Here is a 22389-nt window from a genome sequence, read left to right on the forward strand (position 1 = left end):
TAATTTTGACATGTTCAGCATTTTATACTCAGTGTAATATAATATATAAAATGAAATAAGTTTTGAAACATTCAAGAAAGTGTATTGTCTAAAAAAAAGAAAAACAAAAAGAAAAAGCACTGCACGATAAAATAGGCTATGAAAACGAAGAAACATTAAGATTTAAATGTTCTGCTCACACAGTTTTAGGATTAACTACAGTATATTTACAATATATTTATTTTTTTTCCCTTGAGAGCATATTGATCAGGTAATTCAAGTCAAATTAAATTTATTTGCATAGCACGTTTAACAAGGGACACTGTCACCAAGCAACTTTACAGAAAAACACTACCATTCAAAAGTTTAGAGACACTCGTCCTTTATTTTTATTATTTTTATACATTTATACATTTTAGAATAATAATAAAGTCATCAAAACTGTGGAGTAACACAAATGGAACTATGGGAATTATTCCAAAAGAAATCAAAAATAATTTAGTATTTTAGCATCTTCAAAGTAGACACGCTTTTTGCCTAGAATTCCCAGTAATGTATGATTTTTAAACAGTATTAAAGGAGTTCCCTCAGACACTAGGGTGCTATCGGCTGCTTTTCGGAATATCTCTCTCCCCGAGTCGTCCGTTTAAAAAATAGATATTTTTTGGTAAATAAAATGTTAGTTTTCAAATGAAAGAAATGAATACGTCGGCACGATTATATTTTTGTCTACAACACCGATTTCACACATTTAAATCACACACCTTCAGATCAAAAGGCTTTTAAGATCATGGGAGACATTTCAGTCGGGTGTCCACAAACTTTCGACCGCTAGCGTATATACATTTGAAATATATTTAATTTATCCCTAGTGAGCAAGCCAGAGACCACGATGGCGAGGGAAAAACTCCCCGAGAGGACATGAGGAAGAAACCTTCAGAGGAACCAGACTCAAAAAGGAACTTCAGGACAGAAAGTGATCCCATGAAACTTTTGTTCACCTCAAAGAAAGCCTTATACACCCTAGGGTAATTGGACAAAACTCTCAAAAGCACATTTTATACGTCCTAAGTCATAAAAACAAAACATACACAATGCCGTCTCTGATTTGTATACGGAAATAAAAACCCCAGACACTGAAAAGTATACGTATTGTTTACAAAGACTTTCTTTATTTACCTCCTGTTCTTTATTTTGGACTTTCAATGCAACCTCACAAAAATGAAATGTATTGACCGTTTCCGGATTTTTCAGCGTGGGGAAAAACGGTGGCATGGAGTCCAACCATGTTGTTTAGACGTTCACATACAGTCGAAACGTTCTTCATGACGACTGCACTATAAACGTTGTAAAATAAAACCTGCTCAACAAAATATATATACACATTATGAACCAATGAATAAAATAAATACATGATCATTACGGCATTCTTCTCGCTTCTGAAATGTTAAAATAATCGTAGCTGAAGAGGCTAGAGTGTGAAACTGGACGGCTGAAGATGGGAAAATGGCCAGGCGATGTTTATACCATCTTTAAATGTGCTCTGATGAGCTAGCTGCCTCGAATGTTACAGTGAAGAAGAAGAAGAAGAAGAACAACAACATAAAAGCAAGGTTTCTTTACAGTTTATTTGGTCTTTCGTTAAGGCACATGATAATTAATATAGGCTACCGTCTTAGATATAGATCGAAATAGTATATAATATAATTATAGTGTGTAATACTATATGGATCATATAATTTTTTTAAACGATCCTCTGTTCTCACAGCAAACTCAGAAAAGACCTTCACAATAACAACAACAAAAAAAATCATCAGGAAAAAACAAAACTTTTGATCCAAAGTGCTTTCAGGGATGATGTCATCGTTATTTTCCAGTGGCAAATGTTTGCATCACTGAATAAACAGCAAGCTATTTTGTACATGAGAGGTATAAACACAGAACACATACCATTTAATGTGTGTGTGGGTGTGTGCGTGTGTTTTTCCTTCGTTACAGACAGACTAACATCTAACGCTTGTCTTCAAACCAAAATAGAAATATCAATGCACGAATTACAAGATATGTGCACGATTGTCTGTGAAAGAATTTGTTTTTAAGTCAAGTATGAACAGGGGTTTTCCCTCTGTAATTTAAAGGCACACTACGGTGAAATGGGTGTAAGTTGCTGGTGTGGATGCGCTGACATCTGTTCAGTCCAGTGTGAAACACATTAGTGCGAAGTGTGTGTGTGTGTGTGTTACTTGTTTTTCTTCAGGCTCTGTTTCTGCATGTAGCTGTTGTACTGGTCGTCGGTGTTAAACAGTCTGTCCCACCAGGTGAAGGTGGAGCCGTAATTACCCACGAAGTTCATGTGGTGAAAGTCGTGGAAGCGTGTGCCGGCGTAGAAGGGGATCAAGTGCAGCGGGTTCAGAGGGATATCGTATCCACTAGAGAGAAAATATATTTTTTTTAAATATAGAAAAACACGTACGTTAGGTAAGGGATTAAAACACGACAGGATGTGATGTTCTATAACAGGAAATCATTAGAGGTCGACCGATTGATGATTGATTATTAACCGGCGAAAATCCACACAGAGAGTTTTTCCCGGTTGCGCCTGAGAAGCGTCCTTGGTCATTATTATACGGTACGAGAGCGGCCTCTAGAGGCGAAATAAAAACCATCACTGACTCATTTTGTTGTGTTATTTGAAGTGTTTTTTTTTAATAAATTTTTTAGATTTTTATTTGTTATTTGGATGTATATCTTTCATTTTTCTGCAATATTTATTAATAGTTCATGTATAATAATACTTGTATATTTATTTCATTTGATAAAAGTACAGTACATTTCCACAGTACAGTCAGTACTGTTTATTTTCGTAATACAGTTCAGCAATATTTTTCTTTGAGTGTTACGTTTTCATTCAGTGTCAAGTTTTTTTTTAAAGACTATTAGGTGATTAATCAATTATCGGCAAGTAGCCGATCAATCGACTTAGTTATCGGTATCGGTAAAAAATCCACTATCGGACCACCTCTAAAAATGATAAACAACGGGACTGAGCGATCATCACAACCCACGTGGAAGTACAGTACACGCTAAGCGTAATCATGAGATCGTTTCTGACTTTTCTTCTTAAGAATATAATCAACACGTCGGACGTAAACGTTGATATTCCTGAGGGGTGTGCGCTGTGTCTACAATCGCTACACCTTTACAAGGTCCGTAGTAAACAGATAAGAGATGCATGTTAGCTACTTCAATAATCACCTCAGTCGTTAGCTAGTTTATACTCCTGTTGCCTAGCAACGGGGTTCTGACTTGAGTGGGGAGCATTTTGTCCAGGTCTTTTCTATGGTAAGAGCTCTAGTTCAATTTGAATGCACCAGTAATAATAATAATTAAAAAAAAGTGATAAACCCTAAGAGTTAGTGTGAAATATAATTGTGTGTGTGTGTGTGTGTGTGTGTGTGTGTGTGTGTGTACCTGTGCACATCGATGGTCTCCAGCAGACGGATGGTGACCCACGCCCATAAGAGTGCCACGTGATTACAGAACACCATGATGCCGATGAAGAAGCCGGCGCCCAGGATCAGTGTCTCCAACGGGTGAGCATATTCTGCCTGCATCCCAAACGGAGCCTAACACACACACACACACACTCAGAAGAGTCAGCTCATGGGAATGAAGTATATCATGTGTGTGCTGAGATTTAGTGTATTTTTTTTGTTGTTGTTTACTGCGTTACCGATCAAATCTACTCTAGATTACTCGGCGAGATAGTTAGCTGATACTAACTATGACTAGTAAGACTTCTGTGGGGTGAGAAAAAAAAAATAGCATGAGAACAGAATTCCACATAGTGAGCTTCTGCTCAGCTTTTCATGTTCTTTCACACTCACTGTGAAATCATGGTGAACTTTGTGGATGTATTTGTAGATTCGGCGGTGATGGAGCGCTCGGTGCAGGAAATAGTGCCACGTGTCCTCGATCACCGAACAGCCGAAACACTGAGCTAACAGATACGGCCTGAGGGAGAAGCAGACACAATGGGTGTTCCTGAAAACCTAAAAAGCACGTTTAGTACCTCCCATTTGTCCCAAATGTTCATATAACCAAAGACCTAACCTTTTCGAAATTCTGCTACAGATACACATTTCTCAGTTTGCGTCTCTCAAGAAAAAATTAAAAACCCCAGATGCTAAAACTGTCGAAACAGCAGATAACATCAACACTAAAGAAGAAGAATTACTCCTGGTTTACTACGACAAGCACGGTGTTTAACACGTCTTCGTACCAGCGGGGCATGGATTCCCAGTCGTACGGGATGTTAAAGTACTCCGTGAAGTAGTACGTGCCGCAGATGAGAGGCAGCTGGATGCAGAAGTGATTGAACAGCAGCATCTTGACGCACCGCCACTGTTTCTCCCACGTCTCTGGTTTATCCTAAAACACACACACAGAAATATTTCTATTTCCATGAGATTAAGAGTGGGCGAGTAAATAAGACACGGCTGAGAATACGACGCACCGGTTTAAAAGACAGCGGCTGAATTGAATCGAGACAACAATCAAATGCATTACCGTCAGAAAATAATTGTGGAAACTGACGTGCAAACAAGTCTGATACGCAAAACAGTCCTTCTCTACGTCATTCGCGAATTAACAGCAGGCCTCGGACAGGTCCGGGACAACGCCGGTGACTGTACTGTCTCGTAGCGGATTCAGCCTTAATAATCATAACGGAATCGTATCACGTGGAAACCCGAGGTTTACTCATGAAAATGCTTCGTGCTATTACACTTTTGCTCATCACATTTAAATAGCGAGCTAGACACGGTGCGGAATCTTGAATATTAAATACCGACTTAATCGAATATTTACTTTCTTTCAAAAAAAAGATCTCAGACGTTTGGACCGCACTATATATATGTATATACTGTATATACTACGTATAGGCTCGCTGTAGATATACACCATAACCCAAACACACAGAATAACAGAAGATGTGACTGCTCTTGCGCAATAATGTACTGTATACGATTTAAATCAACCGTAATCCAGAGCGAGTCCATAGCATGTCGTGTGACATTTCTGCAGGTGATGTGAACGTATTTACACGTTAACGTCGATATTTCTGGCACTTATATTCGCTGGAAACGGTCCGATCAACAGTGGGATGTAGACGACACGTACATGTCATGACAGACACAAACAACTACAGACAAATCAGAACGGCAGAAATCCCAAGACGGTTGTATTTCGATTATTAGAACGGTATTAATAAGCAATAACCATATTAATACGAATTACACGAGATAGGAAAGGCTTTATGCGTGACCAAAACGTTTGACACAAGTTACCATGACGGATGCCAGTCATGCCTAAGCTAAGCGTGGTTACAGATAAACTAAGGCGGCGATGATGGTACTCACTCGCGAATCCAATCTTACTGAACATCGCATGCTAAAGTAGCTAAAGAGATTCAAAGTGTACGTAAATCCTAGATGACAACTGGGAAAGTTGTCTCCTCTGACACGTCTGGTCCAGTGACACGTCTAATATATATATATATATATATATATAAATATTTATTTTTTTCTATCGATCTATTTGTGCTTACATCTCAGAGGAAAGCGCTCTTCAGACGCTCTTGATTGGCTAGTGTCGATGTGAGTGACAGTGAAACGAGAGTGAGCGAGAGAATGCTAATTTTGTGCCAGAAAGGAATAAAGAGCCTTTACACAGTCACAGCGTATACATGGGGAAACAAGGTCAAATGGTTTATAACGTGAAACTGAATTCTAAGCGTGTCATCAACCTCAGGCTCCACCCACCTTCTGAATCTTGTACCTCTGCATGAACGGAATGAACTGAAACACGAAGCCCGGTAGACAGAACAGGAAGTAGACCAGTTCATGCACGATGAGCGAGCCCCATGTGGCGATCTGGAACTTGCTGTAGTTCTGCAGCATGTGGTTCCACGCCTGTTTCACAGGCTCCTGCAGCGGGTTTTGAGGCAGCAGCGAGTCCACAAGCTCTACAGCCAGGTACGCCGAGGACAAGATGTCGGCCGTGCCGTTGGTCTCCATGCCTGCGCGTCAACAGATGAAGCAACCTTCACAAAAACAGAAAAAAACAAAACACAACAACCAACAAAAAATTATTTTAGTAACCGTGTATTTATTGTTCTGTTTCTATTAGCTTCGAGACGGGGGTGGGCGGGGTCTGGTGTAGGAACCACTGTTACATTATAGCTTCGACAATGGAAGTGATAACAGGAACTAACGTGAACATAACAATAAACGGATAAAAATATCACGTGTTTTTCTAAGTATACGCAGGTGTAAGAGGAATAAAACATTTCAGGACTCGCCGTTATAGGAAAGTAGTCAAACTCACACCAAACCGTCCGTCGTTGATTATTTCCCCACATAATCGCGTACAATTTTGTACAGTTGCACTTCCTGAACAGTTAATAAGTATGAATGATTAGAAGATGAATATTTTACTGGTGAATAATCATTCTGTGTCGCACCCTGTTGCACATGCATAATCGGTTGCTTCTTTTTTTTTTTTTTTTTTTTTAACTAGAGAACATAACAGCACAAAGAACTTTTCATATTGATAAACTTGTATTTAAGATTTTTATTCCATGAGACCTGAACTGTCCAGGATTGCAATGTGACTTACCATTTCAAAATAAAGGCTTGAATATGAGAAATTGCTTAATACTTGCTACACTAACTCTACATTTCTTTTCTTTTCGTGTCCCAAAACAGGAAAAAAAAAAAAAAGACAGATCATAAACAAAGCAGAAAAACATGAATACAAATTACCTCAAAAAGCCTCTTAAAAGCTGCAAATACTATCATGTTTACAGGCAGCTGCAACTTCAGTATCAATTATTAAACTGTATAAACAACTGTAATGATAAAAAATGATTTTATAACACACTTTAAAAGCTTGTATTCTTGTAGTTTAGAAGACATTTCCGAAGCGAAGGCGTCATTCTGTCGGTCACTTACCTTCCACACGCGCTCTGCTCTACCTGTGTACGACTCCAAGGCCCGTTTAATGTACGATAGTTTTAGCGTCTGTGATTGGCTGAAACAAGAGGCGAGTGACGTAGCTTTCGGAAGCAGGACGCTGATTGGTCGACGGTGTGGAGTGATGATAGTGAGACGGACGTAACCGTGGCGACGGCCAATGAGACGCGCGCTCGCCTTTTCCGTACGGTGGCGGTACTCGAAGTAATAAACATTACGCTTTAAATGGGAAACGCCCACTGTAGCCTTGTTATACACACAGAGTCGTTCTCAATTCATGAGCGTTTTCTGCAAAGGGCCCTGCAAACATCCGTTTTCAAACGGAACAATTACTATTTCTGACAGGAAAAAAAAGAAGAAAAGTTACCCTAAACATATTAGAGCAGTTTTAACACGAAATTGCTTGCTATTTCCGGTTAGGACAAGCACGACAACGATGCCGCCATCTTGGAGGGGGCAGATCAACTACTGTACATCTCTCGCTGCTCTTTATTACGTTGCTGTTCTTTCTTTCCTCCTTTTTTTTTTTTTTTTTTAAAAAAAAACAAAACAAATAATTGTCATTTTTTTCTTTTGTTCTCCTTTCCCCCCTGTATGTGTGCGAAACCTTTCTGCTTTTCTCCCATTCTCCTTCCCCTCATAATTCTTCAATTTATCTTCCTGTCGGTCTTATTCTTCCTTCATGCATTTTTCAGCTCATTGCAAACACAAAATCAATTATTTATAATTATTACACTGGTTTTTTTTTTGCCATACATCAGTTTAAAGAATGTAGGTATGCGTTTTGAACGATGCTAAATTGGAGGCTATAAGCGTCCCTTAAGTCCCCAGCGTAGCTACGAGTGCCATGTATTAAACTGAGATTTGTCCTGTGAACACAAACACACACAAATAGATTTAAATACAAGAAGCATGTTTATTATTCATGATATAAAACACGTTATGAAATGGTTTGAGCGCGCTGCATTCCTCTTGACCGACACCTAGTTTTAATATTGAGAACAATAATTAATAATAGTTAAAGAGAAACACTAGAGAGAGTACAGAACTGAGATTAGAAAAGGTACAGAAGATAAAAGGAAAGGAAAGAAAGAACATTTGGTCAGTGTTCAGCAGTTGGCAGAGCGACGCAGTGTCCCATTCTTCACTGAACAGATGACAGCAGTAGTTTAAAAACAGTACACGCACGCACACACGCACACGCACACACACACACACACACACACACACACACACACACACGAAAACCTAGATCCATGCAGAAGCACTTCCACAGCCGAGCAGCCAGCAGCAGTCCGAAACGACATACATGCTCAGACACACGCAGCAGCAGAGCAGCGCATCACGGATACATCCAGAACCGATATTCACACCCAGCTGGATCACGGTTAAAAGACACGGTGCATAAGAAATGAAATGTTGAGCGTTAAGACTTTTCAAAAACTTGGGTTTGGCAAAAGAAACTCGAGAAACGCAAGTGCAAGTCCTCCTATTAAATGTTCACCCCATGCAGCTTCTGCTCGTAGATTAGCAGCTCTCATTCCTGCCATGAAATCAAACGACAGCAATCGTCCGTTAGTCCGTTATCCTTCTTCATAAAATCATCTCGTCAGTCCCAGTGACTTTCAGAGATTCAGAGTGAGAAAGTGCTGGTCCATTGGTTTTGTTTTTTGTTTTTTTTTTTAAATCGAGTCCCGTTCCGAGTCGGATTCGTCCACGATGGATTTTCGAAGGGGTTCCTTCAGGTCAGTAGACTCGCTCCTAAACTCCGCGGACAGACGCTGGAACGTTTACGCTAGTGTTTTCAGAGGCATCCTTTCGGTCGCGTTAGAGTTTGAACCATCACGCTTGGTTAGTACTTTGCTGTAAAAGTGCAAAAAAAATCTTCGTCATACTGTAACTACTCTCAAATAAAAGGAAAAAGAGAGAGAAGAGAGAGAGAGAGAGAGAAATGTATAGAAATATAGAGATAGAACAACTGAGAGAGACAGAGAGAGAGAGCACGATCGAGAGATAAAGAGAAAGAGTGAGAGAGAGAGATAAAGTGAGCGAGGGAGACAGATAGATAGAGAGATAGATAGATAGATAGAGAGATGTATAGAGAGACAGGAAGAAAAAAATAGAGACACAGAGAGAGAGAGAGAGACAGAGAGAGCAGTGTTTGTCCAGGCCTTCTGAATCAGGAAGCAGCTCTAGGAGGAAGCTTCAGCCTCGTCTTCAGTGTGAGCCACTCCTCAGCATCACATCAGCTTATTTTCAGCTTACACTTCAACAGAGTTTCAACTCTTCAGTTGTTCAAAGAGGTTTATCAATGATCGTCACACCTGCACACACACCATTTTTTACATTATCGTTTGATACACTGTAATTAAACTATAGGTTTTAAAGCAGCCACTAGATGGTGCTGTTGCTTACTAATCATCACACGTTTATTCATAAATTATCCTGTACTAAGGATTAGAAGTATGTCTATGCTATCATTTGACCTGTGCTCATTAGCAAATTATTCAAAGTTGCTATTGTTTTTTTTTTGTTGTTTTTTTTTTTTTTTGGGGGGGGGGGGGGGGGTCGATTTATGCTATATGCTTTCCAAAGGGTTATCAAAAAAATGGATTTTTTTTTTTTTTTTAACCACTACTACGTTTCAACCTCTATTATGTTACTCATGCTTATATTCTGAAGATGTGGCAACAAAACGACAAAAAACAGTTTCCGTTCAGGTTTTCTGATGTGTACAGTCTTGATTCACGTCACACCGAGCTGTTGGTCTGAGTGCCTGACCTGCGTAGCTGCGCCCGGTGCTCATGCAGCTTGGCAATATGGTCCATTTATCCGTGCTGGGATTATAAAACTCCACCGACGCCAGGTTACAGGAGCCGTCGTCACCCCCGATCACATACAGCAGACTGCCGACTGCGCACACTCCTACAGAGAGACGCGTGACCGTCAGCTAAGCACATCACGTCATTGGTGTTCTCCACCAGTGGCGCATTAGTGGAGTAACTGAGCCAAATGTCCAGTTTACCTGCGTTCCGGCGACACATGTTCATATCGGCCACTTGCTTCCAGGTGCTGGAGACGGGGTCGTACACCTCACAGCTCTTCCTGACTAACGGGCCGTCGTGCCCGCCCACCGCATACAGCAGACCTTTTAGCACACCCACCCCTGTCACAGCAAAAATGCACAAGAGTATAAACTACAATCTGTGAAGTAAACAATCGTGAATCAATGTTTAAGAGATGTGTGTGTGTGTGTAACCTGCTCCGCTGCGCCGCGTGCCCATCTCTGCTATGTATGACCACTCGTTGGTGTTCGGGTTATACGCCTCCACAGTGCTCAAACACTGACGTGTTGCTCCATCATACCCGCCAACTGCATACAGTATACCTGTTCACATACATACACATCATGGATAAAAACATATAGACACACATCCTTTATCCTATTGGACTGTTTGTAGCAATCGAGCGATATTGATTTTTTACAACTGATACCGATTATTTGTTTATGTGCCCGATAATTGATACGCAAAACCGATATCTATTAATTGTTTTACTTCTGTTTTTGACACAACGATAACACCACCACTGAACTGAACAAACCGTTTTATTGAGAACAAATTTGTCAATTTCACTTCCTCCTTGCATATTAAAAAAGCCTTTTATTTATACACCAATAAATATAGAAGTCTGAAAGACAGCAAAATAAAAAAATAAATAAAGTGTTACTGTTACGTGACTCCCGTGAGTCGGTCTCATGAATATTTCTTAGCGCCGAGATGCTTAAACTACATATCAAGCGTTTATGCAACACATTTCATTTGTGCATTAATTATAATTATGTTAAAGAAAGCACAATTCTCGAAATGCCCACGAGATGGCGCCATTTATTGGTGGAGCCGATATTACAAAACCGATATCCAATTACGGGAAAGCGCTTAAATATCGGGGGGAAATATCGGTAAAACCGATTATTGGTCGATCTCAGATTGTTTGCATATAGAATATACAGCGCAGGGGCTTCTGCTTGGCTCCGCTCACCTCCGACCACGCCCACCCCCACGCTGCTGCGCCGGGTGTTCATGGGAGCTATGTGGAACCATTCGTTGGTCTTCGAGTTGTACGCCTCAACAGTAGCAAGACCTGCATGACAATCATACCCAATTTCAGTCGTTCAAATCAGAAGTCGTCAATCACAGCTCATTTCTTAATATTTTCGCTCAATAGCTTCGTCTGAAATGGGATATGTAATGCACGCAATTTATTTGAGTTGATTTCTTATCTATATACAAAAAACACACACTTATCTTTACTTTAAAGATGATAACGTTGGCATTGGGGTTTTCTATCTTGGTCTTTACCTGTGCTGCCGTCGAAACCACCCACGGCATAAAGAAGTCCGTTGAGAACGGCGGCACCGAGTGTGGACCTCCGGTCCTGCATACTGCTCACACAGCACCACTCGTCTTTCACAGGGTCGTACGCGTCCACCGTCCTCACGCGCAGAGAGCCGTTAAAGCCTCCGACGGCGTACACCATGCCACCCATGTACACTACGCCTATACACGCACACAAACACATGTAAGAGTTGTGGAGGAAACCAAGTGGTGTGAAAATCGAGAAATCCACAGAGAATCAGAGATTTAAAAAAAATTATCTGGAGCATTTTGTAGTTGTTAAGTACCAGTTAATAATGAGCCAGTATTACTAATACTTCTCCATGCACCTTTAGAGCTATATTTATATCCATTTATAAAATACCCAATGAAGGAAAGGCTGCGAGGGATCTGTACCTGCTCGACATCGTCTGGATGGCAGCTCTGCCACTTGGAACCATCTCTCCTCTTCAAAGTCATAACATTCCACACTGCGGATAGCTTTTGGTGCTTGGCCCCCAACCACCACCATCACCTACAAAACACACACATTGACACACTGCATTGTAAAAAGTTTAAGGACCTAAACACAAACATAACTCAGAACACACAAAAAGTATGTGGTCAGTTTGTATTTCTTGTTTGTTTGGGTTTTTCCCCCAAGTTTATGATTTAGCCGAGTGAGTGTCTTGAGGAGAAAACATCTGTGATGATAATATGGGCCAACTGCATATTAGCATTTTATTGTCCCCACCATATGTAATCCACAACATAATCATCATAATAATAATAATAATAATAATAATAATAATACAAAAGATATGTGAGGCTTGCTAGCTAACTAGCAAGCTTTCCCCCTGCCTGCATTGCTAATTGGCTCCAGAGAAAGAAAAGAAAAAGGAAAAAAAAACACAACAACTGTATTTCGAAACTTATTTGCAGTGAAGACACTCAGTCTAGAAATCAATCAGATTTTTCCTGCTGTGTGAAAAAAAAAGACTGCTGTTCAGCTGAAGCATGTGGTAGAGCAGAAAACAGGAGCACTGCTCTAGGTCACAGTCAAAAAATAGGTTTTAAAAGTCCCCCGTGTCCTTCAGTATGCGAGTCAGCGTCTTTTACTACCACTTATTTATTTCGTTGCTTTTTGGTTGGGATACCTCACAAAGATACACAAAGGTGCATTTATGCGCATGTAAGGAAAAAAAGCAAGGATACGTTAACAGCACAACAAAATCAAGACGCAACACAACACAATTCAAAAAGTAAACATAAGTTAACAGCACAAAGGAATCAAGCCGCAAAGCAAAAGAAGCTGCAACACGACGGAAATGCTCCCGACCACTAGGGGGTAGTGTCGGCATGGAAAAGCAATGTTTCTGTTGTTATTGCACAACTTTTCATTAGATCTCAGGACATGACAAGCGATTCTCTGTGTACGTTAATGTATGTAATTGGTTTTAAGTCAACTAAATACTTTTAGTGAATTCCTGATATCGCGGCTGAACTGCTGAAACGAGCAGAACAAACACATGCGGATAATTGCCCAATCCCGTGCACCCTAGCGGTCGGGAGCATTTGCTGTGTTGCGTCTCGATTGCGTGGTGGTTAAATTCGCGTTTGCTTTGTAAAGTTCGTTGTGCTGTGGGCCTTTTTTTTTTTTTTTTTTTTTTTTTTAAAACAGCGGTCCTTTTAATAAACACTGAGCATGGGTAATAAACACACACCGACACACCTTCGGGTAGCTGACTGGCGTGCGCACTCTGGTGCGGACGGTCTTCATCATGGAGCGCTGCTCGGCCGGCAACAGGTGGTACTTCATGGCCTCGATCAGGTAGTCCTTACAAGCGCTGCTGTTCTTCACCAGAGTTTCCTCCTCCACCCTCTGCACAATCGCACGCATTCTTACACCATCCGTCATGTTTCAATGCAAGTATACCGACACGTTTTATCCAGATTAATCTGGCGCAGCATTTCTGTCAGCTATAAGAATATAATTGCTTTTACGTTCTCTTACGATTACATTTTGTTAAGTGTTGTGGCACACATATATACACATATATAATTAATTTAACAAAGCGATAATGTCATTTAGGATGTCATATTAATATAAAAGGGAATTTTATTCTGTATTTACTGAATTGGGACGCAACCATAGTTATCCATGCGTTTTAATCCGTGCGTCACACACAGACCTGTACGAGGTACTCTCTGGAGAGGAGAGGCAGGCGTACATGCTCCATCAGATGAGACATATGCTCCTGTCGCACGTCCTTATCGTGCTTGACCCACGCGATAACCGCCTCGAACACCTACACACAGACACACAGACACACACACACACACACATCAGCCTGTTTAGCACAACACAGCGCACTTGCATCCAAACCGTTTCAATTTCAAGTCACTTTAACAGCCCTTCCGTGCTGCCTCTTGTTGCTAAGACAACCAGGACAACCCTGGACAATACTACGGCAGGATGCTTGTTGCCATAGCAACGATGCTGGTTGTTTTGTATAACTGTGTAGTAATAAGTTCATAGTACACGTTATGGCTGATTTCTTCTTAGTTCCTCGGTGCACGTGTGTGTGTATGGGTACCTTTTCTTCAGAAGGTATGGTGAGTTTGTCGCTGGCGATGAGACTGCAAACCTGCTCCATGCCCAGGTTGAGGAACTCCTCGCACTGCATCACCTCCGAGAAGTGCTGCTCTGTGTGTGTATGAACGAGAGGAAAAGAAAAGAAAAGAAAAAAAAAAACACATACAAAACACTATAACAAACCGATTGGAATACGATGCACCTTTTCACGCCATAGCAACGTACGGCGCTGTAACAGCAACGTTAGCGTTTCTAAAGTAACAGCTAATTCACACACACTTGTAAGGTGGACGTGCCACGTGATATATGACCAATGAGAAATGGGTTTAAATAAAAAACTAACAAAAAACATATAACCATTGGTATGTGATTTTATATTTTTTTATTTTTGAAGGAGGCGGAAGGAGTCTCCAGTTTTAGCGCCATGTAACAGGAAGATTCCTGACACGGGGAAAGTTTTCAGAACAGACGACATTTCTGTTTTCTCTGGAGCATGATGAGCTGCGTTTTTTTTTTTTTGTTTTACCTGACAGCTTAACAGGAAGTAACTTTTCGCTAATGTTCCACAACATTAAATGTAACTATAACTATAACTATACAGTCTATTAATACTATATTAATCTGTAACTATACAGATTAAAATAATAATAATAATAATAATAATAATAATACAAGATGTTCTTTGACAAATCAAGAACTGCTGACAAATTCCTGTGAGATAAGATTAACCCGGAATAATAATCGTTTGGGAAATAATCGACCTTGGTAGTGACTTCGCTTTACGTCAGGCCACATCACACCAACATGTTGTGGATTATTTTCCCATAACGGCATGCTTGAAGTGTTTTATTCTGTACCTAACGGACACCAAACCCTAAAGGCGTGTACACTTCTGCATGCGCACCCGCGGACGCACACGCCTACCTGCGTACGAGTTGGCCAGGTTGAGGAGGTCGGAGCAAGTGTGCAGGTCGGCGAAGGCCCGGATTCCGAGGCAGTTCGTGGGGTGGAGCTGAGTGGAGAGAAACTCGCAACACGCTCTCTTCACCTCCTGCAGCTGGAGAAGACCTGCGGCTGGCAGCAGCACCTGCACACACGTACGTACACGCGACGGGGACTCGTTCACTTATTTATTCTTCCGTTCATCTACTATAACCACCGTGTGGTGCCCGACACCTTACTAACACACTTTCATGTTATTTTGTCCTTTAATCTGTCAGTAGCTGCACGAACAGAGGTGAGCGAGCATCCAGATGGACGTTGAAGTGAAAAACAGTACAGATCTTTTGGCACCTCATATAGTGTATCAGAGCTTCATAACAACCTGAGCTTTGGGAATGTTAACTGTACGCCAGACCGTAGAGCACTGGGTGTTAGTGAGAACACACACTTGAAGTGTTATTCAACACACACACACACAGAACACTAACGCACTTACTTACATGCCACCCACTCACTCTCTCTCTCTCTCTCACAAGATTTCATTAAGGGCTCCTAATGCACCCGTGAGCGAAAAGGACAAAGTGTAGACAATTAAAGAAAAAGAAGAAGAGTAAAATGAGTAAAAGAAGAGCTCCGTACTTCCTTCTTCTGCGCATAGATCGAGACAGAAGACTGCAGCACCGTTTCACAGCCACGCCTTTATTATTGTAGGCATAAATAATTCTACTTACCGCTCTACCAAACCCGAGCACTGTACTGAACCCTTTATCTATATTTAGGGTCCTCTTTTTCCCCAAAAGAGGACAAAAACTGGTTTCACTCTGCCCACGTTTGACATTTTTTCCTACATTCTTTTGATCGTCCATGGAATAAAATAAAATAAAATATCAGATGCCACGAGTGTACCTTCTGCCATCATTTACACATTTGATTGGCCATGTAATAGAAAGTAAATGTAATAACATGAAATTAAAAATGATCTTATATGGCCTGGGGCATTGTTTTGACTCAGGACAGCGGTCATTTGCTGGTATCGTCAAGCGACTGTTTTCCGCCGTAGACAACAGCGGAGAGAGAGAAGGCTAATGGTTGCTGCAAACCTTTTATAAATCGACCAATCAGTGCGCGAGAAGGTGGTAATTACAGAGAGAGAGGATAAAGCGATGCAGACATGCGCAAACACGACGGAGTATTAGACTACAAGCACGTCATAACGAAACGAAAGCCGAACCCCGGACATTTTCTCAAATTTAGGCTTTTTTAAGGTCTGAAAAAGAGGACATGTCTGGGGAAAAAGAGGACGTACGGTCACCCGGTAGGATGAAATGAGTGAAATGGTCGGGGCATTACATTTGAGAGACCTGAGAGCGCAAAGAAAGAAGGGAAAAAGGTAGAACAGGGTAAATATGGTGGCTTGTATACATGTACAATGGTGCTTGAAAGTTTGTGAACCCTGTCTATATTTCTGCATAAATATGACCTAAAACATCAGATTTTCAAGCAAGTCCTAATAGTAGATAAAAAGAACCCAATTAAACAAATGAGACGAAGAATATTATACTTGGTCATTTATTTCTTTATTGAGGAAAATGATCCTATGTTACATATCTGTAAGTGGCAAAAGTATTTGAACCTCAAGGATTAGCAGTTTAATTTGAAGGTGAAATTAGATTCTGGTGTTTTCCATCAACGGGATGACGATCAGGTGCGAGTGAGCGCCCGGGTTTATTTAAAGAACAGGGATCTATTAAAGTCTGATCTTCACAACACATGTTTGTGGAAGTGTATCATGGCATGAACAAAGGAGAGTTCTGAGGACCTCAAAGGGGGGGGGGGGGGTTTACAAAACCATCTCTAAAGAGTTTGGACTCCACCATTCCACAGTCAGACAGATGGAGGAAATTCAAGCCCATTGTTACAATCCCCAGGAGTGGGGATTGTAACCAACAAAGATCCAACAAAGATCACTCAAACATCAAGACGTGTAATAGTCCATGAGGTCACAAAGGAACTCTGCATAACTTCTAAGCAACTAAAGGCCTCACTCACACTGGCTAATGTTAATGTTCATGTATCCACCATGAGGAGAACACCGAACAACAATGGTGCACATGGCAGGGTTACAAGGAGAAAGCAGTCTCCTCTGCAGTTTGCTAACAATCAAGTAGACAAGCCAGAAGGCTGTTGGAAAATGTTTTGTGGATAGATGAGACCGAAATATAATTTTTTGGTTTAAATGAGAAGCGATATATTTGGAGAAAGGAAAACACTGCACTCAAGCGTAAGAACCTTATCCCATCTGTGAAACGTAGTGGTGGCAGTATCATGGTTTGGGTCTGTTTTGCTGCATCTGGGCCAGGACGACTCGCCATCATTGACGAAACGATGAATTCTGAATTACACTAGCCAATTATAAATGAAAATATAAGGACAGCGGTTTGTGAACTGAATCTGAAGAGAAAGTGGGTCATGCAGCAAGACAGCGACCCTGAACACACGAGTCGTTTTACCAAAGAATGATTAAAGAAGAATAAAGAATGTTCTGGAATGGCCGAGTCAAAGTCCTGACCTTAATCCAATAGAAATGTTGTGGAAAAACCTGAAGTATTGTATAATATAAGAAAATAATATTGAATCATTTCCCTGAATAAATAAATGACCAACTATAATATTATTGTCACATTTGTTTAATCGGGTTCTCTTTATCTACTTCTAGGACTTGTGTGAAAATGATGATGTTTTAGGTCATATTTACACAGAAATGTAGAAAATTCTAAAGGGTTCACAAACTTTCAAGCACCACAGTATATACACTACCGATCAAAAGTTTTATATTGAAATTTAAGCAGTTCAAGTCCAGTGAACAACCTGAAAGGGTACAAAGGTAAGCAGTAAACTGCCAGAGGTTTAGGTTACCAAAAACTCAACAATAAATGTACGTTTCAGAGTTCGACAAAAAGGCGTCTTTCAGGAAACAAGCAACGGGTTAACAACTTACAGCTGTTCTTCAGAGACGGGAGTAAACTAAGCCTTGAAAGTTGATGCTAACAATTCCTACAGGTGTCCCAACTTTTACACAGGGTGTTACTACACCCTCTTAAGCATTATTCGGACAGTACTGTACCACAGGAAGTAGTATATTGCGGTCATAATGGCGAGAACAAGGCAATTAACCAAGGAAGACAGACAGACCATTATAACTCTTAAAAGTGTAGGTCTTTCCTTTAAAGAAATTGCAAAGAAAGCCAAGGTGGCAGTGAGGACAGTTCCCTACACTATCAAAAGGCACTTGGAAAATGGCGGAAACTGACAGGAAGTGGTCTAGCAAACCCAAAGCCACAACAGAATCAGAAGACAAGATTCTGAGAGTCAACAGCTTGCGTGATACGTGACTCACAGGACAACAGCTTCAAGCACAGCTTAACACTGGTCGACGTGAGCATGTCTCAGTTTCAACTGTGAAGAGAAGATGTCGAGGTGCAGGTTGGACAGGTCGAGCGACAGTAAGAAAGCCATTGATAAGATGGCAAAATGAGAAAGAGTGGCCTGCCTGGTCCTGAAATCTTCAGTTAATCATGCAAGGTTTTTGTACACCGTCGAGTAGGTGAAAGGATGGTTCCTCGGTGTGCGACACCGCCTGTCAAACATGGAGGAGGAAGCGTGATGGTCTGGGGCTCTTTTGCTGGATCCAGAGTCGGTGACTTGCACAGACTGAGTGGCTTCCTGAATTGAAACTGCTACCACAGTACTCTCTGGTATACGCCTAGCTGCTCAGGGGTTCATCGTACAGCGAGATAACGACCCAAAAATCATACCTCCTGGCTATGTCAGAACTACCTTAGAAGAAAAGAACAACACGGTAGGCTTCAAATCATGGCGTGACCAGCACAGTCTCTAGACTTAAACCCCATCGAGCTGGTTTGGGATGAACGGGACAGAAGGGTGAAAGCAAAGCAACCTACAAGCGCAACACATTTTGTGGGAACTTCTGCAACAGTGATGGGAAGAACTTTCCGAACTGATGGCAATTTTCTCACTCCCTGTCAATCATAGTGCCACTAGCCAATCACAGGTGTCGGTGAGTTCATGTATGCTGAAGACGGTGTTACAGTGCCCTGTGATGCAGTCCCAGTGTGACACAGACGCAGTGTGCGAGCATGTATGTATATGTTACCTGTACGTTCTCTTCGGTGACCTGTATTTCAGCAGTGTAAACATAATCGATCAGCATCCCCAGCGTCCAGCCGTCTATCTCCTTTATCCGCACCTTCTTCTGTCTGCTCTCACTCATCTCACCTACAAACACACACACACAATCGTTATCCCGACGCACACCACATACACATACCTAATAATACCATAATACATCAATACAACACACACAAAGTCAGCCTTCCAGTTTCTTACCTCGTTGTATCTATTCTGAACCATTATTATTATTATTATTATTATTATTATTATTATTATTAGATTAGTTTGAGTGCAAACCTGTAAACATGGCATGGAAATATGGGCTCCCAGCTGCCAGAACCACGCGGTGTGCTGCGATCTCCACGTCCTCTGCTACAATGGTCACGTCGCACAACACACTCTGACTGGCGGAGAAATAAAAAGAAATTAAGATTCCTTTATGATTAAAAAAAAAACAAACAAAAAAAAACTGTTCCGCTTATTACTGATATACATCGTACATATTCAACATCCAACTAGGATATTAGTGAGGTTTTAAAAAGTAAATGTTTTAAAAATCTAGCTTATTATGAGGATGATGATGATGATTATTATTATTATTAGCAGCTTTTATCATGAACAGTTTTCCTATCCTGGAATGTTTTATTCCTCTTATACCAAAGCCAGTGCTCATAAAATTTACTCAACAAACGATGACGCTTCATACTATTTATTTACTTTTTTTAATCCGTTTACGCTCGTGAAGCGAGCCGTTTTCACACACGAAACGTACCTGCGCAACTCGTTCATGATCCTGAAAGCTTTCTTCATGTGCCGAGGGTTAATAGTGACCGCGCTCTGCTTCTCACACACGTCGTCCTTCAGCTCCACTGCTTTATGATGGCAAAGCTTAGTGCATCTGGAAGAAACAATATCATATCGCAATACGTCACGACACGATACGCGATATCAATATGCACCGCAATACATCATTTCACGGAGGTGACGGATATTTTACAAAGAAGAGGATCGAAAAGAAAGTAGTTGGTACAAAATAAGTGTAGAAAAAGTGTATCGTGCTGTTCTGATACAGATACGTTCATATAATACAAAAAGATTTTTTAGCATTTCGTGACAGCAGTTTGACAACAATTACAATTTATTTATTTAAAAGAACGCCGCATCGTACACTTTCTTTCCCGTCACGTCAACAGCGCAGGAAAAACGTAGTTTAATGATGTGCTCCGTCCTGTGGCGGAAAAATTGTAACTTTACAGCTTTACACGTTACAAAGACTGACACTGGAGTCTGCAATTATGTTGGTTTTTTTTTTAAATCGTTAAAGAATGAGACTTCGCACTTTTTACCCATTTATATCTACGTTTAACGTCACTCATTTAATCACTTACATTACAGCAGCTATAAACAGTCATTTTCTAATCCGCTTTCTCGCTCTTAAAGTTAATAATCGTATCATGTCGCCGAGAAACTGGAAAGTGCCCCATTCTGAAGACTTTCCCATGGCGGAAAAACCTCCGATTGTGACGATGTGCTGACACTGGAGACTCCTTCCAAAAATGAAGTGCAATTTGCCGTCTTGTGGCTTTTAACATGAATATGTCCGCCTTACGGTTATCTATTAACTATTTATAAAGTCTTATCTATAAAGTCTTCTCCAACAGTTCTAAACTGCAAATTTTGTCAGATATACGCGTTCAAAACACACCACCGAAACGGATCAACAATTTCGACGACATCAGTCCGCACATCAGACTCTCATCAGATTTTCTGTCCAATCAAACGCTCTCTAGACTCTTTAGAGTCCTTCCCCCAACAGTATAAAAATCCACTCTGCTAACTGTCAAGTACAGCTTAGCGCGGGTGTATGAGGTGAGATAGACGCGATAGGCTTTTTTTGTTTTTAAAGGGGGAGGAGCCATTCGATGTATCCCACCCTGACTTCCTGTTTCAGTGGAAATTACAACACGTCAAATAACGCTGCGTGTTTCAAGGCACTTTAAATAAACTTCTACTGACAGAAAACATCAGTGTTTTCCCTAAGATAAACAGCAACACGTTTATTATTATTAACTGATTATATGGCGCGTCCGCCATACAAGTTGTTACCATAGAAACGGAAACGTATTACAACGGCGCATTAATATAAACCTGTGATTCGCCTTGCAGCCGGAACTACTGTCAGAGCCGTTGTTATAGAAACTTCTGACTTTGGTGTACTGGTAATATGTTTTTGTTGCTGTCGGAACAGGTTTTTAAAATAACCTGTGCTTCATTAGTTTACACATGATGTTCTGTTTAGTATTTACAAATATTATTAGAATAAAAGTTAACGAAGAACGCACAATAGTGCTAAGCTAGCATTGGGTAAAAATTAGAGACAAGCCGTTCACGATAAACAAACGCACGCGCTCGCGCACACTCTCTCACACACACACAAACACAGACAGAGAGTTAGCTAGCTAGCTAGCTAGCTAGTTCGGTGCGCTTACAGCGGATGGATCTCCATGTTGTGGTGTGTGTTCAGGCCGCGATATCTGTCAGTACGTTCTTGCACCATTCCATCTCAACGGATCTCGGCCCTGACAGAGGAAATCCGCATCACACCGCCGCCGTCACTCGTGTTTAGGACTCCAGCTCAGCTGTCGCTGCACATCCAGCTACTGTAAGCATGCGCGCGTGCACGCACACACATATATATTCACACACTCTTCAGAGCAGAGTCACTAAGGTAAGCCGAGAAAGCACAGCAGCCATGTCCCGGTGACCGGCTACTTGTTGTTTTCCCCTCGGTGAGCGACGTGAAGGAGGGGAAAAACTAGCCACCTCGAGGGCAAGACGCTGCTGCTTTAACGACAAGCGGAACAGCGGCGTGAACAGCAGCGCCACCTACCGTGGAAGACTAAGTAATAACATTAGCGCCTGTCACGCTACGCACCCAATCTCTATGTAATCATACCCGGAAGTACGGTAATTTATATGAACTATAGATCGCAGGACGAACGCAGCGCATGCGCACTGGAATTCCTCGCGCACTACGCAAGGTCTTCACGTAGTGAGTCTCTATAGGGAGTATGGCGCTGTTTGTGATTTAACCCGTATTATTTACTGTTACCTGAAGATTAATATACAAAACACAACAAATATAATTCTTATACTAACTTAATTAACCAAGTTTAAGTTTCCTAAATCATACAAAAATTATATACAACTATGTAAATGAATAAATGTATAAATAAAAAGGAAAATATAGACAATTTGTAATCCTTAGAAT

General features: G+C 41.0%; 2 protein-coding genes across 5 annotated transcripts; both read right to left on the reverse strand.

Annotated features, from left to right (window-relative positions):
• Positions 1-1588: 1588 nt before the first annotated feature.
• msmo1 (methylsterol monooxygenase 1) lies at positions 1589-7029 on the reverse strand. Its single transcript, XM_053619624.1, has 6 exons — positions 6993-7029; positions 5802-6082; positions 4262-4410; positions 3867-3993; positions 3451-3605; positions 1589-2408 (listed from the first exon to the last, which is right to left on the reverse strand). The coding sequence occupies exons 2-6, from the start codon at positions 6054-6056 to the stop codon at positions 2219-2221; spliced, it is 876 nt and encodes a 291-aa protein (XP_053475599.1). The 5' UTR covers positions 6057-6082; positions 6993-7029; the 3' UTR covers positions 1589-2218.
• Positions 7030-7909: 880 nt separating this feature from the next.
• On the reverse strand, positions 7910-21965 carry klhl2 (kelch-like family member 2). Of its 4 annotated transcripts, XM_053619620.1 has the most exons (16): positions 20507-21335; positions 20287-20346; positions 19891-20016; positions 19416-19522; positions 19102-19223; positions 14910-15072; positions 13987-14096; positions 13582-13698; positions 13122-13271; positions 11807-11924; positions 11375-11572; positions 11055-11156; positions 10273-10401; positions 10039-10179; positions 9795-9938; positions 7910-9337 (listed from the first exon to the last, which is right to left on the reverse strand). In XM_053619620.1, coding segments are annotated over exons 1-16 (1818 nt in total). In that variant the 5' UTR covers positions 20509-21335; the 3' UTR covers positions 7910-9308. The 4 variants fall into 4 exon arrangements, with proteins under 4 accessions (XP_053475595.1, XP_053475597.1, XP_053475594.1 ...); XM_053619622.1 differs by lacking the exons at positions 20287-20346; positions 20507-21335 and adding an exon at positions 21608-21965 and having other exon boundaries at positions 19416-19518; XM_053619619.1 differs by lacking the exons at positions 20287-20346; positions 20507-21335 and adding an exon at positions 21608-21965.
• Between the last annotated feature and the right edge of the window lie 424 nt (positions 21966-22389).

Source organism: Ictalurus furcatus, chromosome 29 (genome assembly GCF_023375685.1).
Source record: "Ictalurus furcatus strain D&B chromosome 29, Billie_1.0, whole genome shotgun sequence".
Classification (NCBI taxonomy): Eukaryota; Metazoa; Chordata; class Actinopteri; order Siluriformes; family Ictaluridae; genus Ictalurus; species Ictalurus furcatus.

Excerpts from the sequence above, each read along its gene's own strand:
- msmo1 (XM_053619624.1), bottom strand. The coding sequence starts at position 6,056 with ATGGAGACCAACGGCACGGCCGACATCTTGTCCTCGGCGTACCTGGCT. Across the intron at positions 4,411-5,801 it reads AGAGGTACAAGATTCAGAAG|GATAAACCAGAGACGTGGGA; the intron begins GTGGGTGGAGCC and ends TGTGTGTTTTAG. Across the intron at positions 3,606-3,866 it reads AAGTTCACCATGATTTCACA|GCTCCGTTTGGGATGCAGGC; the intron begins GTGAGTGTGAAA and ends TGTGTGTGTTAG.
- klhl2 (XM_053619619.1), bottom strand. The coding sequence starts at position 21,675 with ATGGTGCAAGAACGTACTGACAGATATCGCGGCCTGAACACACACCAC. Across the intron at positions 19,224-19,415 it reads TTTCCATGCCATGTTTACAG|GTGAGATGAGTGAGAGCAGA; the intron begins GTTTGCACTCAA and ends GTGTGTTTGTAG. Across the intron at positions 15,073-19,101 it reads TCACCGAAGAGAACGTACAG|GTGCTGCTGCCAGCCGCAGG; the intron begins GTAACATATACA and ends ACGTGTGTGCAG.